The sequence below is a fragment of the Motacilla alba genome, unplaced genomic scaffold (assembly GCF_015832195.1).
Source record: "Motacilla alba alba isolate MOTALB_02 unplaced genomic scaffold, Motacilla_alba_V1.0_pri HiC_scaffold_37, whole genome shotgun sequence".
NCBI lineage: Eukaryota > Metazoa > Chordata > Aves > Passeriformes > Motacillidae > Motacilla > Motacilla alba.
Window position 1 is genome coordinate 202,046 of NW_024037469.1, and position 12,613 is coordinate 214,658.

General features: G+C 48.9%; 1 protein-coding gene and 1 long non-coding RNA gene across 2 annotated transcripts; one reads left to right on the plus strand and one right to left on the minus strand.

The window, feature by feature from the left end:
• The first annotated feature begins 1,869 nt into the window (after positions 1-1,869).
• Positions 1,870-2,195, plus strand: LOC119696810. The gene is made up of 3 exons (XR_005255655.1): positions 1,870-1,916; positions 1,999-2,039; positions 2,121-2,195. It is a non-coding gene; the product is annotated as an uncharacterized LOC119696810 (long non-coding RNA).
• Positions 2,196-10,986: 8,791 nt separating this feature from the next.
• LOC119696809 (endogenous retrovirus group K member 19 Pro protein-like) lies at positions 10,987-12,094 on the minus strand. Its single transcript, XM_038126650.1, has 2 exons — positions 11,828-12,094; positions 10,987-11,205 (listed from the first exon to the last, which is right to left on the minus strand). Exons 1-2 carry the CDS (start codon positions 12,092-12,094, stop codon positions 10,987-10,989), a joined length of 486 nt encoding a protein of 161 aa, XP_037982578.1.
• Positions 12,095-12,613: the final 519 nt, after the last annotated feature.

Here is a 12,613-nt window from a genome sequence, read left to right on the forward strand (position 1 = left end):
GTCTCACTTTTTGGTGCAGCTCTAAGCCTCCATTGTAGTTTGTGTCCTTTAGGTAATTCACTCGGAGTATGCAAAGCTCCCGTCACGCACTGGCCAATGGACCGGGTTTGCTGCTCTTGTGAGCCCTCTGGGAGTCTTACAGGACTCGGTGATGAAGCCTTTGCCTTTTTTACTTAAAGGTGTCATCTGGGTCTCCTTTGGCAACAGCCATGGAGTTGCGGTGAGTCGGGGAAGCAGGGAGGAGAAGGGAGGGTCCGCTCAGGTTTCAGCAATGCCACATCACCTCGTCTCCTCTTAACCCAGGCATACCCTGCAACGACGGCGTGGCCTCCGAGCGCAGCAAAAGCATGTGGCCCGAGGAGCTGGGCATTCTCTGGAGAACGGTGAGCAGCAGAATTGTTAGGTTTTGGCCGACGTGCTGCCCAGATCACGCATTGATGCTCGGTTTTCTTTAATGTAGCTGTCTAAAAGACAACGGCCCAGTGACAGCAGGAACTTCCCAGCCAGGGAGGCTGCATTCCTTCACACCAGACATGGATCGGCATCCCCAGATGTCTGAGATGAGTAGAGGGCTGTGACCCATAGAGGGGATGAAAGCAGGGTGCTGGGTCGGGACTCACCAGGAGGAGTTTTTGAGTCCGCTTTGGAGACGGGGATGTGGAAGAAGCGGCCCCTTAGGCCACTGAATGGGAAAGTGTCACTTTTGATCACAGTGCTGACATGCTCAGGGCAGAGCAGTCCCGGTGTGTCTCGTGTCACTTGTCTATTGTGCGTTCTGTGTGTTTGGGTATCTCATGCCTTTTTCCTTAGCCCTTTGAGGGGCCTGTCAGAAACCCATGCATCATTCTTAGCATCTGTGATCTCTGCGTTCCTTGCCTGGCACCGATGCCATAGAACTTTTGACTCGGGAGCTCAGACAGGCATCAGAATCGCATCTCTCTTTAGAAGCATCCGGTCAGATGTCTTTTCAGGTCTTGTTCTGAGCTGTATGGACAGCTGCGCCCCGCAAGGATCCATTGCGGCAGATTAGGAGTTGTAAGAATGTGAGGACTGGTAGAGGATTCTGACCGTAGGATTCACAGGCATCCATCTTTGCAGCTTCTTGGAATAAATATTTCAGTTATCATCTTCTTCCTCCAGGGTTCTCTGAGCCTCATCAGCTCGCCATCGCTCTCGACTCGGTCATCTCATATTGCATTCTTTTGGTCCTTGCAGTCATCCTTCTTGCCAAGAGATTTCTATCCCTGTTGTGTCCCCCGTTGTTTGTCACGTCCCGTCCTGTGTCACGGGTGTGTGCACATATCTGTGCCGGAGCTGCTCTGCCCCGCTGCGTAGCCTGGTGCGATAGGACCAGTCCCGGGGACTTGATTTGTAGCGTGGGCTGTAGTCGGACTCTAGTGGTATTCCTAGATTGACACAAGCTGTTTGGAGCTGTGAAGGTATCCTGCAGCCCTTTGACTTTTGCCTTAACTTTCCTTCAGGTGCAGAAGGATTCCCTGATCAGGTCAGTCATCGTTTGTGTCTGCTGGGGAAGTGTAAATGGTGTCTCTGTTGCAGCACTGTTCATTGCCTTTTTTTTTGGTTTCTTTTTTAGGAAATTATGCCAGAGAGCAGCAGTCAAGTTGAGGAGGGCAAGGTGAGCAGTGATCAAAAGATGCCAGCATTTGTTATTGCTGAGGCCTCAATTTCTGGTGGCAACTCTAAGCATCCACTGTTTTTTTGTTAGGTGGTCTCCTTGCAACTTCTCCCGGCCAAGGATGCCCGATGCCAGGTGGGTGCAAGCTTTAGGTATAGGTGTGGCATACTTGTCAGATCAGGGAGGTTGTGTTTTCCCAGTATCTCAGCATCCTGTTTTGCTTTGTTTCATTACAGGTGCTGTCCCTGCCCTAGGTGTGCCAAGGAACAGAGGCAAGCGGGTGAGTCGGTGTTTAGGCAGGATGACTCACGGGTGGAGCGTTCCGTAGCAGCACGCTAAGCGTGTACCTTTTCTTTTTGCAGGTATCTTCGGGCCAGCCTCTGGAGTCAAATCAAGATTTGAGGTGAGCTGGGACAGTGGTGTGGAGGAGTCCCGGGGATTACTCATTTTGAGGGCAATAGTCACCTTTTCTGTTTTCTCTTAGGTACCGTGAGGAGGCTTGTAGGCGAAGTTTGGAAACGGCTGCACCGAAGCACACGTCTTGATGTCCACATCCAACGACGATGGATTTTGTTCGCTCATCTTCCAAAAGCTAAGTGTCTAAGTGTTGGGGCGAGTAGTTGGGAGAAGGGGAAAAACCTTTGCTATCACAGGAGGCAGTTTAATGTTAGCTTAGCGGAGAGGTCTGTAGGGGGATGGAGCTCTTTGGAAGTAAAGGGATAGGGCTTGTCCTCAGCCTCAGCAGCGCCTTTGCCGGGCAGGGTAGTTCCGATCCATCTCTGCATTCTCTTTGAACGTTTCTCTGTGAACTTTGCGTCGTCAGCCTTCTTCGACTCTCAGCGTCGTCGTGGATCTTTCCCCGAGGAGCTCACCTTCAGGCTCGGAGCTATAGCCACGGTCACCCGGCAGTCTTCGCTTCCTTCTCTAGGCGTACTGAGCCTTTTGAGCATCCTCCTAACTGCTCTGACACTAACTTCTTTTAAGGAGTTGCGTTTCATCATCACGTGCTGTCCTAGGGCTTTCTTTCCTTTGGCATCATCGCCTGTGGCTCATCTTGCGCTAGGAATCTTGGGTCCATAAGGTGAAACTGCCAGGCGGTTTCCACTCGTGTCTGTGTTATGTTGTCCGTGTCTGTGTTATGTTGTCCATGTCTGTGTTATGTTGTCCGTGTCCATTGTCTTCTGTGCTGTAGGCCTTTGTTACATCTCGATGCTTTATCGGCATCATTCTGCATCATATCGGCCGCATTTTACTCACGTTCCTCCCCGGATATCGCTTATTCCGGCATCTTTACATTTTTACTCTCTGAGCCAGGAAGAAGTACACAAGATATTTTCATTCATCTTCCTTCTCAACTTTGGTAGTGCCTTTTTTTCCCGTGCCATTCTCTTGGACTTCCATAGGGAGTGTATTACACCCTCATGTGACTACTAGTTCTCTAGGTTCCATCTTCTCAAAGGGTAGACGGCTCAAGAATTAATCTTCCAGAGAGTTATCTCAAATCACTTATATTGTACCGATGGTGGCTTATACTGTGTGCGCTTATATTATATGCAATTATGCTGGTTTACATTGTTTGTACTTATCCTCTATGTACCTGTGTTGGCTTATATTGTATGCAATTATGCTGGCTCATATTGTATGTACTTATACTGTATGTAATGATGCTGGTTTACATTGTGTGTGCTTATATTGTATGCAATCATGCTGCTTTACATTGTGTGTATTTATATTGCATGCACTTGTGTTGGCTTATAGTGTGTGCACTTATATGCAGTTATGCTGGTTTATATTGTATGTACTTATACCGTATGTAACGATGCTGGTTTACATTGTGTGCGCTTATATTGTATGCAATTATGCTAGTTTACATTGCGTGTACTTATCCTGTATGTACCTGTGTTGGCTTAGATTGTATGCAATTATGCTGGCTGTACTTTACTTACATTGTGCCACTCTAGGATCGGAGCTCCCCTGCCCTGGCATGTAGTCACAGTTAGGTAGAACTTTACAGTTCATCTGTCTTCCGTGGGATTTTGGGTAGAAAGTTTTATGGGCCCAGAGTCGGGAGACCTCCTAGCTGTCAGATAGCCACTCGTTGACCACCTCTTGTTGTCTCACAGGTCCTCGAGGCTATAGATTTTTCCGGAGTCTACAATTTGACATCAAGGAACAGAAGCCAGAGGCCGTTGAAGCACGTTCTTCAGTGTGGTGCTTAGAGTAAGGGTTGCACCGTGTGCAAGCTGAAGAATATGAGAGAGGTTGTGATTGTGTCTGTCTGTGTGTGCTTGTCTGAGTGAGCGCTGACTGTTTTTAACCTTGCGTGTATGACCTTTGCCTTTCAGGTTTTTCAACTAATTTTTAAATTTAGAATAAAAAATCCCCAGCTGGGGTTTTTTTTTTTCCCCCCCCCGGCTGGGTTTTTTTTTCCTCGGTCCCGACCGGTCTGCGAGGCGAGGTTCATTGCCAAAGTTTGGGTGCAGACCGTCGCGGGACCGGGGTTTTTGTCAGGCAGGAGGATTTCTGGGAGGCTCCCGGGAACCGCATTCCCGAGGAGCGGCACGAATGTGTGGCAATAGGCGGGGGTTAGCAGGGCAGTCGAGGTGAGAGCCAGGGTGGGTTTGTGCGGAAGCTGAAGGCGTTGTGGTGGGTGTATGTGTGTGTGTGTTGACTGGTTCTAACCTTGTGTGTGTGACCTTTGTCTTTCAGGTTTTTCAACTCATTTTAAAATTTAGAATAAAAAATCCCCAGCCGGGGGTTTTTTTTTTTTTCCCCCCGGCTGGGTTTTTTTTCCTCGGTCCCGGCCGGTCTGCGAGGCGAGGTTCATCGCCAAAGTTTGGGTGCAGACCGTCGCGGGACCGGGGTTTTTGTCAGGCAGGAGGATTTTTTTTTGGAAGCTCCCGGGAACTACATTCCCGAGGAGCGATGATGGCCAGAGGGTCGGGAAGGAGCTGGGATGAGAGTGACGGTGAGTTTGTGTGTAATGTGAAGGCGGTGTGTATAGTGGCTGAGTGGAGTTTGCTGTTTCTGTTTTGTGTTTCCTGTAGCAATAGAAGAAAGTGTATTCAATTTTTCAGAAATGGAAAAATGGTTTTATTGTGTTCATATGTATTTGGCTTGTGCTACCTTGTATTATTCTGTATTTGCAATTGCTGCTGCATTTTGATGTATTGTCCATTCTGTAAATTGGACTTGTGTTCATATGTATATTGTATCTCTACTTGCATTTGGATCGGTTGTTTCCATGTGTTTTGCTGAACTCTAAATAAAATTCTAAATCAATAAAGTCGAATCAGCCCTAACCCCGATACCCTTTGCCCATGTCCCCCATGCCCATTTGCCTCTTGTGTTTCTTTGGTGTGTTTTAGTGGTTTTTTCCTCTGTATTTCTCGCTCAGCCTTTCCTGTTACTCATCAGTCTATTTTTCACTTTAGTCTTCAGTTTCTAACTTTGTTTCTGTCCAGCTGTAGCCGTGCCCCTCTTTGTCACCATTTCTAACTCTGTCCTTCTGTAATGCTATTTCCCCCATTTGCTTTCACCCCTATTTCTTTTTCTCTGTTTCTCTCCCTCTATTTCCATATTTCTCTGTGACTCCATTCTTTTTCCTCCCTAATGCTGACTGTCATTTTGTTCCCTCTGTCTTTAATTTCCTTTTCTCTCTTATTTCACTTCCCTCTCTCACTTCTATTTATTTCCCCTTTTCTCCCTGTCACTTCCCCAACCTTCTCTCTCTTTGTCTCGTTTCTCTCCATCTCTCTTTCTCCCTCTCTCATTTTGCCCTCTGTCCCTCTCATCTCTCTTTTATGTCTCTCTCTCTCTGAGTTCTCTCTCATTTCTCTCTGTGTCTCCTTTCCCTCTGTGTCCCCCCTCATTTCTGTCTCAGGTCTCTCTCTCATTTCCCTCTGTGTCCTTCTCATTTCTCTCTCTTGGATCTCTCTGTCTTTCAGTTCCCTCTCCTTTCTCTCTCTTTCAGTTCACTCTCTCATTCCTCTCTGTCTCTCTCATTTCTCTGTCTTTCAGTTCTCTCATTTCTCTCTCTCTCTCATTCCTCCCCCTCTCCCTCTTGTCTTGTTCTCTCAACTTCATCCCTTTCTTTTCCTCTGTCTTCCCTTTTAGCTTTAGAATAAGAAAGCAGCAGTAGAAACTTTCAGGCTCCCTGGGAGTAAAAAACAAACAAAAAAAAACTTTAATGATTTAAAGACAATTATTTACTCCCCGGGAGCCTGAAAATTTCTACTGCTGCACCGGACATATAGTTTTTCTTCTTTTTACCATATACTATACAGGATACCCAGCCTGCTTCCCCAGCTAATAAGTACACCCTACCCACCCCATACCGGACACCACGCAGCCCCCTGCCGACGAACACCGCCAACCACACATACGGCGCCACCTGCCGGCACACAGCACACACTGCAATCACACCTCCCCCTGCTGGCGACCGCGGCGCAACGCATTCACAGCGCCACCCGGCGTCAGAAACCGCACAGTGCAGCCCCACCACGCCACACCCCTCGACATGATGTCACCATGCCGTCACGTCGCTCCGCCCCTGAGCCCGCCCCCAGAAGCCCCTCCCCGGTCCCCGCCCTAACTGTGCCCCCAGCCACGCCCCCAGTCACTCAAAAAGGACCCCAAGCATAGTCGCCCTGCTCAGTGCGTGACGGAAAAGCCGAAACACCCCCCCCCCCCCCCCCCCCGCGACAAAAACGCCCCCAAGCAGCCGCACCTGACGCGCACGCATCAGAGCAGCACGACCGTCACCATGGAGACCGGCAAAGCGCGGGGAAACCGCCGGAAAACGTCGAAAACGACCACGCCCCGAAAGCCGCCATCTTGGACCCCATCACGTGACCACCAGGGCACCGCCATCTTGTCGAGCATCACGTGACCGCCTCCATTTTGTAGGGTTAGGGTCTCAGGGTGTTTTAGGGGTTTCTCAGCGTTATTTTAGCGTCTTTTTGGTTCTTTGTTTGGGCCTTAGGGTGTCGGGTTAGGGTTAGGGTTAGCTGCCTGCTGCAGGATTTCCACGAATATCAAGATGCCGCCCAGGGACAAGCTGCCACCTGTGCCAACTCGGGCTGCTTAGAGAGTGCCCACGGAGCTCTGCAAACTGAGACCAGGACCGTGGGGTTCTGAGTTTTATTTCCCCAGGCAGAAGCCTTTGTCAGTACCAGGTAGGCCCTTGGTCCTTAGGGGCAGGCAGCCTGCTGGATTTCCACTAATGCCGCTGGCTGGGATACGGGGTGTACCCAGGAGCTGCATCAAAGCCGGATAACATAGCTCTGAGGGGGGCTAATCAGCCCAAGCTCTGGTGGTGCCCCTAGCCTATGCCTTAGCAAGCCTTTAGTGATTTCAGCTCAGTGATTATCAGCTCATGAGTGATTTCAGCTCTTTGGGCTTGCTAGGCTTGGCTGGGGCACGCAGCAGGCATTCGGAAGACCAGGAAAGAGAGGAGAGCGCTGTATGAGGTTCCAAGACGGTGCCTTTATTGGTCTTCTTCGTAGCTCTTCCACGGGGTGTCTCGAAGGGTCTCAGGGACAGCAGCTCCGCTGAGCCGGGCAGAAACAGGGGTTTATATAGGGTTAGGGAGGATTGAGAATTGTCCAATGGTAAGGGTTAAAGGAAAGTGACCTATAGCTTTACAGAAAGATAAGCAAGGGTCCGAGATCGGGAGAGAGGGGACAGTCATCCTGGCTCAGCATTCTGTCTCTGAACGCCAAGGCAGGTTCGCAGGGCCTGTGCCTGCTACAACTCCACTTTCTGTATTTAGAAAAAAAGGCACTCCCTATAGCTCTTTTGAAACAATGAACAAGACATGAGAACATGGCTAATACAATGACAATCACAAGCAAAATCCACAACATTCCCTTAACCAAAGATGCAACCCATCCTGTTAATCCCCATTGACTGAACATGTGATTAACCCAGTCCGGGTTGTTTTCTACTTTCAAGTCCTTCACAAGGTCCCTCAGTTTCTGGATGTTCGCATGGGTGGATTCCGAGCGTGAAGAGAGGTTGAAGCAGCACATCCCTTCGAAGTCCTCGCAGCCGTGTCCGTGGGCCAGCAGCAGAAAGTCAATTGCTGCTCGGTTTTGGAGCGATGCATGTCTTGTGGTTTCTTCTTCCTTTAAGAGATCGCTCAGGGCTGCAGATGTAGCATTAGCCTGCTTACTGAGCCAACACCCGAGGTGATTTATTTCACCTAGGGCCTTGGCTGCAGCTACCCATGGTAGGAATAGGGAGACAGCAATCTTTTTTGGTTTGTTCCAATTGTATAATCTGGGATCGCAATTTTCATCAAATTCTGTGTAGGACCTTTTGTGGCGTTTTAATTCACTTTCTTTTTTCCAATTGTGTAACAAGGTGATATTTGGAGTTAGGGCAGAAAGTCTCCCAAGGGTACAGGGACCTCCCTGGAGTCGAGAGGGAATCCCAGCCCACACTCTGTCACCACAGATGAGAAACGTTCCCTTGGGTAATACTTTGGGATTGAGAGAGGACACAGAGATCACAGGAGCAGTGTAATTACACCAATCAGGAGGGTTATAGGCTTTGTTAATGGGTGATACATCTTTTCGATATGTGTTTTTGGTCTGGTCAATTTCTGGCCAATTATTCTTCAGGCACCTGAAGTAGAATTTGACGCAATATGTTGCCTTGGAGGACCCCAGCAGGTCCAATTCTTGGGGTTCCTCTAGAGCATTGGGCAACATTTTTGTCCACTCGTCCCAAGTATCTACCAGGTTGGGTCTCTTACCTGTGGTGCGGAGGAGCTCTGTGTTATAGACAAGCCAGTCATCGGCTGCGAAGGGAATTCCTACTAGACATGTGGAAAGTGGGTTATCAACACTTCCCATGGATAAACACATGTTATCCTGTTTTAATGTTTTTGCTAAGGTTACCCAAACATTATGACTAGGCTGTGGGCTAATCCAACCGATGGCATATGGTACGGTGAGGAGCATCCAGGCAGCAATAAGGACAGCACCAACGGAGATATTTTTCATCTTTGGACAGTAATGGGGCTTCTGATAGGGAATATAAGCAAAATTTGTTATCTTTATGACAAGAGGGTTAGGGTTTTCTCCCTTGTTCCTTCCCCCCCCCCCTTTTTTTTTTTTTTTTTTTTTTTTTTTTTTTTTTTTTTTTCTAATAGGCTAAGGATAGGGGGGGTAGGTGTAGGTTTTTTGGTAAGAGGCAAGAGAGGGGAACAATAGGGTTTTTAGGGTACAGAGGGGTTAAAAACATAAAATTCTAAGGTTCAGAGAACAATTTTGTGTCCAAGCTATGTCTAGCTTCTGGCTAAATGCAGCAGAACGTTATTCAGCTTTCTGTTTTGTCTGCTGTCGAGTGGTGGGACGGTCTTTCCCTATGCATGTGGAGATTCGGCGACGTCTTCGTCTCCAGGCAGAGCTTGTTTGGTTCTGAGGAGGACTTGTGTTTGACTCAGGAGGGTTCTTGTCAGTGTTTGTAGCGGTAGTGTTTGCGGTGCCTAGGTATGGTTTGATGTTTTTTCCTGGGTACCACCTTGGACCTGATGGTAGTAGAACACATGCATACCCTCTTCCCCAAGTGATCAGTTGGAAAGGTCCTGTGATTTGATGTGTTTCTGGGTCCTTCACCAGCACAGGTGGTTTCTCGGTGAGCTTTGCTTGGCTGGTATTTGCAAAGTGCCGAAGTATTGGTGGGTCAGGCTCTGATGTTGTACAGTTTAGGAAGTTGATGACATAGAGAGCCTTGCAAAGTCTTTCAACTGGAGATATGGCTCTTGTTTCTCCTTGCTGCTGATTGAGGACTCTTTTGAGGGTTTGATGTGTCCTTTCTACGATGGATTGTCCCGTGGGGTTTGCAGGTATGCCTGTCTTGTGTTCTATTCCCCACTCACTGAAGAACTCTTTTAGCTTACGAGAGGTATAGGCAGGTCCATTGTCTGTTTTAATCTCCTTTGGTACTCCCAGGGTAGCGAAGGCAAGGAGGAAGTGCTTTATGGTGTGCTGTGCAGTTTCTCCTGTATGTGATGATGCAAACACTGCTCCTGAAAAGGTGTCGACCGATACATGCACGTATTTTGACCTTCCAAAGGGTGTGAAGTGAGTTACATCTGTCTGCCACAGCTGGCAGCTGTTCAGACCTCGGGGATTGACTCCTGTCCCCATGGATGGTATCTGGTAGTTTTGACAGCTCGGGCATGTGGCAACAATAGCTTTTGCCTGCTCCTTTGAAAGCTTGAACATTCTGATAAGGGCAGGTACATTTTGGTGAAAAAATGCATGTGACAACTTTGCCTGGGCAAAGATGTTAGGAACATTAGCAGTCTCTACTGCCATGGCTAGTGCATCCGCTCTCCTGTTCCCTTCTGTGATGATGCCTGGGAGGTCGGTGTGTGACCTCACATGCATTATATGATAGGGTTGCTTTCTGCTGGAAATAAGGCGTGTTAATGCAGAAATCAATTGGTGTAACTTTGGATTGGAAAGGTCTTTGAGAAGAGCATGTTCTGCTCTCATAGCTATACCAGCAACATAAGCCGAATCTGTGACCAAATTGAAGGGTATATCTTTGAATTTCTCAAAGGCTCTGACAACAGCTGCTAACTCTGCAATCTGTGGAGATCCCTCCATTATTTCAATATCAGATTCCCATTTTTGGGTATTTGGGTCTTTCCATGTCATTACCGACTTGTGGGATGACCCTAAGCCATCTGTAAAGATGGTTAGAGCTTTGAGAGGAGTCCTGCTTTGGACTAATTTTGGGGTCAGATGAAAGGTCACATCCTGATTAAAAAGTTTGTGTTTGGGGATATGAACTGAAATTTGGCCTGTATAGCTATCTAGGGCAAACTGGAGACTTTCATTGGTCTGAAGCAAATGCTCCAGGTCCCCAGTGGTCAGTGGCAAGTATATGCATGTGAACTCACACCCTGCAAGAGAGCGGAGGCGGGATCTAGCCTTTTTTATTAGATGTGCCATGATTTCTTGGAAGGTGGTAATCGTCTTTTTAGGCTGGTTATTTGTAAAGATCCACTCCAGGATCAGCAAAGGGTCTCTAAGTTGAGTGTCCCACTGGAAAATCAGTCCATAAAACCGAGGTGCTTTTCCCAAAATGACGAACTGGAAGGGCAGGCTGGGTTCAAAGCGATGGGCTTTGCGTGAAGACAGGGCTTCTTGGACCTTGGTGATGGCATCTCGGGCCTCTGTTGTGAGAGTGCACGGAGAGTCCAGATCCTCGTGGCCACGGAGAAGGCTGAACAGGGGAGCGAGGTCCTCTGTTGTGATTCCTAGCAGGGGACGCACCCAGTTGATGGATCCACACAGGCTGTGTAAGTCCCTCAGGGTCTTTGGGTCGTCTCAGATGGCGAGCTGCTGGGGTACGATGGTCCTTTCCCGGATCTGGAAGCCAAGGTAAGTCCATGGGTTGGTGTACTGTATTTTGTCCTCACGGATCTCAAATCCTGCTTTTTCTATGGTTTCAATAGTCTTTTTAACTGCTTTGTCCAGGTAAGCTTTTTCTGATGCACAGACCAGGATGTCATCCATATAGTGGTGGATGATTGCCTCTGGGAATAGCTTCCGAACAGGAGACAGGGTGTGAGCAACATACCACTGGCATATAGTAGGACTGGACTTTAATCCTTGAGGCAGAAAACGCCAATGATATCTTTTAAGTGGAGCCTCTCTGTTAAGGGATGGCACCGAGAAAGCAAACCGTGGGGCATCGAGAGGGTGCAGAGGTATGCTGAAAAAACAGTCTTTAATGTCTATGATAGCAAGTGTCCAGTCTCTAGGCAGCATCGATGGGGAGGGCAGGCCTGGCTGTAAGGGGCCCATGTCGTCGACAACTTCGTTGATTTTGCGAAGGTCGTGGAGGAGCCTCCACCTGTCCGTTCCAGGCTTTTTCAGTACGAAGACTGGAGAGTTCCAAGGGCTGGTGGTCTCAACGATGTGGCCTTTGGTTCTTCTTTTGTGGCCAGCTGTTCTTCCACGAGAGCTTGTAGTGTGCGCAGCTTTTCTTCGGAAAGGGGCCACTGCTCGATCCAGATCGGGTTATGGCTTTTCCAGGTGAGCTGAGGAGTATCTGGCAGTGCGCGCTCCTCAGTGGCCCCAGTTAGAAATCCTGTCTGGGAATACGTAGGGAAGCCCCCCATTGGGATAGAATGTCCCTTCCCCAAAGGGTGATGGGGGCCCTTACCACGAATGGGCGGATGGTTGCCAGCTTGCCTTCAGGCCCTTTGACGAGGACGTTGTTCTTGCTCCGCATGGACACTGTGGCTCCACCGATCCCTGAAATCATGCCTGGCACTGGCTGTAGATCCCAGTGTGCTGGCCACTCTGAGCGAGCGATGATGGTCACATCAGCACCGGTGTCCAGCATCCCTGGCAGGTGGAACTTTTCTCCTCTGCAGGTGAGACCACATTCGATGGTAGGCTTACTTGGTCCCACAACTTGTGCCCACATTGCTGTAGGGTTGAGAGGAAGCTGCTCCCTGTGATTCTTTGGGAGTAGAAAAGCCTGTGCAATTGGAGTTCCCTTTGAAAGAAAATATGGTAAGTCCGTGCAGTACACCTGAACAAAGATTTCTTGTCCTGAGTGCACTGTTTGCACCTCTGGAACAACAAAGATCTCCTTTGGGCTATGGACAGTGTCACCTATAATTAAGATGTTAGAAGGACCGCCTTTTGGCCCACGTTTGCCTGTGGGAACACGATAAACATCTTTATTTTTAAAGTCAATGGACAGAGCAGTTACCAGCTGGCGTCTTGTTCCCATCGGTGTCGCTCTGTGTGTTGGACCCTCTTCAGGTGTTCTGGAATCTCCCGGGGTGGTGCGTGGATGGGTCTGGGTGGCCTTTGATTTGTTGTCATAGCCCGGGGCTCCACCGGGCTCCGAGACCCGTTTCCCGAATACGGCTGGGAGCGTGGCTGGTGCTGGGGCCTTCGGTAGGTGTGGCCAGGGTATCGGGCAGGCAGCCTGTCT